The 3887-nt window shown below is 50.1% G+C and overlaps 1 protein-coding gene across 2 annotated transcripts in view; it reads left to right on the top strand.

Annotated features, from left to right (window-relative positions):
• Ano9 (anoctamin 9) overlaps window positions 1–3887 on the top strand; it is a 17129-nt gene that overhangs the window by 8752 nt on the left and 4490 nt on the right. For both annotated transcript variants that reach the window (XM_029479532.1, XM_029479533.1), the window contains exons 5-15: window positions 691–737; window positions 835–893; window positions 987–1060; window positions 1298–1432; window positions 1541–1637; window positions 1813–1873; window positions 1987–2069; window positions 2170–2274; window positions 2351–2503; window positions 2593–2629; window positions 2806–2917. In XM_029479532.1, coding sequence (XP_029335392.1) covers window positions 691–737; window positions 835–893; window positions 987–1060; window positions 1298–1432; window positions 1541–1637; window positions 1813–1873; window positions 1987–2069; window positions 2170–2274; window positions 2351–2503; window positions 2593–2629; window positions 2806–2917 — 963 coding nt within the window. The remainder of the gene's footprint in view (window positions 1–690; window positions 738–834; window positions 894–986; window positions 1061–1297; window positions 1433–1540; window positions 1638–1812; window positions 1874–1986; window positions 2070–2169; window positions 2275–2350; window positions 2504–2592; window positions 2630–2805; window positions 2918–3887) is intronic.

The following is a 3887-nucleotide window of genomic DNA, read 5'->3' as shown; positions in this document are numbered from 1 at the left end:
ATCCATTATCATCAAGGTGGGAGCATGGCAGCATCCAGGCAGAGGAGCTGAGAGTTCCACCTCTTGTTCTGAAGGTTGATAGAAGACTGGCTTCCAGGCAGCTAGGACAAGGGTCTTAAAAGCCCACACCCACAGTGACACACCTACTCCAACAAGGCCACACCTCCTACTAGTGCCATTCCCTGGGCCAAGCATATACCATCACAGACACCTTGATGGGGACAAAACAAGACAGACTTGTGAGGGGGTGTCCCTGTGATCACAAGATGACTATCTCAGGCACTTAAACTATATCTGACTGGCTGCACGAATGCCTGTGTGGCCTCAGTCAAGTTACCCTAACCTCTGAGCATCAGTTTCCACCTAAGCAGGATGACTCCTAGCCATGTAAACAAGTTTGTGCACATTAACACTCAGCATGCACAGGGGAGTGTGGTCAGAGGTGGGGGCTCTAACCCCTGCATCTGGGAGAGATGTGGAAGCCTGAGTTGGTCCCCATTCTGGAGGCCAGGCACATTTGACCTGAGCAGGTTTTCAGGGTGATTTATGGACTCTGGATTCTGGTCGGTTGTGGTGGGATGCCTCTTCTAGAACAGAGAGGGCCTGGATGTATGGAGAACAGGGCCTTTAGGAGCAGAGTTCCCTAGGCTATCATGGGGCCATCCTGATCCTTAGATTCTTGGGTTTCAGAATCCGAATTGTGAGCTTTGTCGTGAACAACAAGATAAAACCTGGTGGTGAGCTCAGATGGGCAGGTGGCCGAGGAGGGAGCTGCCGTGGGCTGGATTCCCCCGTCCTCCATTGCTCTCTGACTGAGGCTCCCTGTAACCCTAGACACCTTTGAGGACCTGGTGAAGGATGGGGTTTTTGAGACCATGTTTCTTCTGCACAAGGTGAGGGGCAGACCAGCTCAGAATGGGTCTAAGGGTGGGAATCTGAGGTAGGAAGCCAAGCTCTCGTTCTCGTTGTCTGTTTCCGGGGCCCAGGGAGAACAAAACCTGAAGAATATATGGGCTCGGTGGAGAAACATGTTCGAGCCACAGCCAATTGATAAAATCAGGTAATACCATACCAAGCAGCTCACCTGTGGGTCACAGACACATCTGTGTTCAAAACAGATAACCTGTGGCCCAGCCAATCCAGTCCTGACTGTCAGATACAGTCCCCACTTACACTGATGCTAGCAGTACTTCCTCTCCCCCCGCCCCCGCCCCCGCCCTTCTCCTCAAATGCCCATACCCTACCAGGTACTGAGGCCAATGGGGAGGGTGGCCTTGATGGGGAAGCTTTCCCACAGGGAATACTTTGGTGAGAAGGTGGCTCTGTACTTCACCTGGCTTGGCTGGTACACCTACATGCTGGTGCCTGCGGCTGTGGTGGGCCTCATCGTCTTTCTGAGTGGCTTTGCCCTGTTTGATTCCAGCCAGATCAGGTGGGTTGGGGCCTGAGGCCTGCAGTCTCATTGTGGGCCAGGTATGGAGGTGGGGACCTGGATGGATTCTGGATCTCTGAATCGCCAGTCTTGTCTTCACACTCACAGCAAAGAGATCTGTAGTGCCGATGACATCTTCATGTGCCCTCTTGGCGACCACAGTAACAGATACCTGCGACTCTCAGAGATGTGCACTTTTGCAAAGGTTAGATGCTACTGGAGTCTTTCCTGGGCTCATGCAAGGGTTGGCACAGTATCTCAGTCTAGAAGTGCAGAAGATAAGGCAGCTGGATGCCCCCAAGAGCCAGGTTCTGCCTTCCCCACCAGGGGACATGGTAGGTAGGAAACTTAGCATGAAGCCCTTCTGTTCCTCTCCCCAGCTCACTCATCTCTTTGACAATGAGGGCACCGTGCTATTTGCCATCTTCATGGCACTGTGGGGTGAGTTGCTTCTGGGCATCCCTGAAGGACTCCAGGAGTCCAGCCAACCTGAGCTCTTCAGCCACCCTGGCTCGGCCCAGGTATCCTGTGACATTTCTCTGCGTTCACTGCAGCTACGGTCTTCCTGGAGATCTGGAAGCGAAAGCGTGCCCATGAGGTCCAGAGCTGGAAACTGTATGAATGGGATGAGGAAGAGGTAAGGCAGGGACAGCAGCATCAAGTCTGCTTGCTTTCAATGTCCCATGTGGCCCATACCTGAATCCTTGTGTCTGAGGCATGTCTGGTGATCTCCCTAGGAAGAGATGGCCCTTGAGCTCATTAACTCTCCACACTATAAGCTGAAAGACCACCGTCACTCCTACCTGAGCAGCACCATCATCCTGATCCTGTCCCTGTTCATGGTACTTCCGGGAGCTGTGGTACGGGCTAGAGACCCAGTTAGCCCTACTCTTCATGCCCAACCCCAACCCTTTGCAGATCTGTCTAATGATTGGCATGGCTCACGTGCTGGTTGTCTACCGTGTGCTGGCTGGCGCCCTCTTCAGCAGCCTCGTGAAGCAGCAGGTGACCACCGCTGTGGTGGTGACTGGAGCAGTGGTACATTATATAATCATTGTCATCATGACTAAGGTAAGGATCAGGCAGGGGAGGCCCTGGGGTGGGGGTGGGGGCTCCACTGAAGTCCTAGGTAAGTCCCACTTGGTTCCTTCTTCCCTCAGGTCAACAAATGTGTAGCCCTGAAGCTTTGTACATTTGGTGAGAAGAGGCTAGCCTCTCTCTGGGAACTGGGAGGACTCAGGGCTGAGAGTTGCAGGGCTGTGATCAAACATGGGGTCGGGGCTTCCTGCTCTTCTGGGGTCCCTCACTTGAGAGTCTAGGTCATGCTGTCCCACTGGTCTAAGGACAGACAAGATGGCCATGTCTCATTCCAGAGGAACCCGGGACCTTCTCAGAGCAAGAGAGGAAGTTCACTGTCAAGTTTTTCATCCTGCAGTTCTTCGCCCACTTCTCCTCTCTCATCTACATTGCCTTCATTCTGGGCAGGTATGCTCCCTGGTCCCGGAAGCCTGCTCTCCACCCCAGCCACCAGCTCCCAGCTTCTTCAGGCTCAGACCTCCTGTCTTGTGTTCCTTGCCTTTAAAAGTGCCCAGACTTGGAGCTGGAGAGATGGCTGCTCTTCCAAAGGTCCTGAGTTTAATTCTCAGCACCCACATGATGACTGATGACCATCTAGAAAGGAATCCGATACCCTCTTCGGGTGTACAGGTGTACACACAGCAGAGCACTCATACATAAAATGAATGAATGAACGAATGAATACAGCAGAGCACTCATATATTAAATTTAAAATAAATAAACAAATAAAATAAACTTTTAAAAAAGTGGCCAGATCTTAGTCAGGCATAGTAGCACACACCTTTAATCCTAACACTGAGCTGGCAGAAGCAGGTAGATCTTTGTAAATTTGAAACCAGTCTGGTCTACATGTTGAGCTCCAGGAGAGCCAAGACTAAATAGAGAGACTCTGTCTCAAAAACCTAAATAAGTAAGTAAATATAAATAAATAAATAAATAAGAGTGGCCAGATCTTGATGCTGGTGATATAGCTCAGTTGAAAAGAGTGCATGAAGCCCTGTGTTTGCCTCTTGTATGTGGTGGCATTCTCTTGTAATTTCAGAACTCAATCATTGGAGTGAGCCTTTGGTCAGCCTAAGAAAGAAAAAGTTCCCCCTTTGGCAGGCCGTGTACTAAAATTGGAACAATACACACAAGATTAGCATGGGCCTTCTGTAAGCATGACATGCCTAGTATACTTAGAAACTCAATATAGAACACCCTTGGTGACCCTCAGCCTTAGAAGGGACATGAGCCAGCGTGGTGGGTCCTGTTGTTTGTTCATGTTTACCTACTACTTAGGTAGCTTTGCTATGTCAGCAATCAGACTGATGTTTCTGTGTTGTTGTTGTTTTTTTTTTTTTTTTTTTTTTTTTTTTTTTTTTTTTTTTTTTTTTTT

The sequence above is a fragment of the Mus caroli genome, chromosome 7 (assembly GCF_900094665.2).
Source record: "Mus caroli chromosome 7, CAROLI_EIJ_v1.1, whole genome shotgun sequence".
In the NCBI taxonomy this organism is placed as follows: domain Eukaryota; kingdom Metazoa; phylum Chordata; class Mammalia; order Rodentia; family Muridae; genus Mus; species Mus caroli.
The sequence above is the reverse complement of the archived record's forward strand: the minus strand, read 5'-3'. Positions and strand labels throughout refer to the sequence as shown.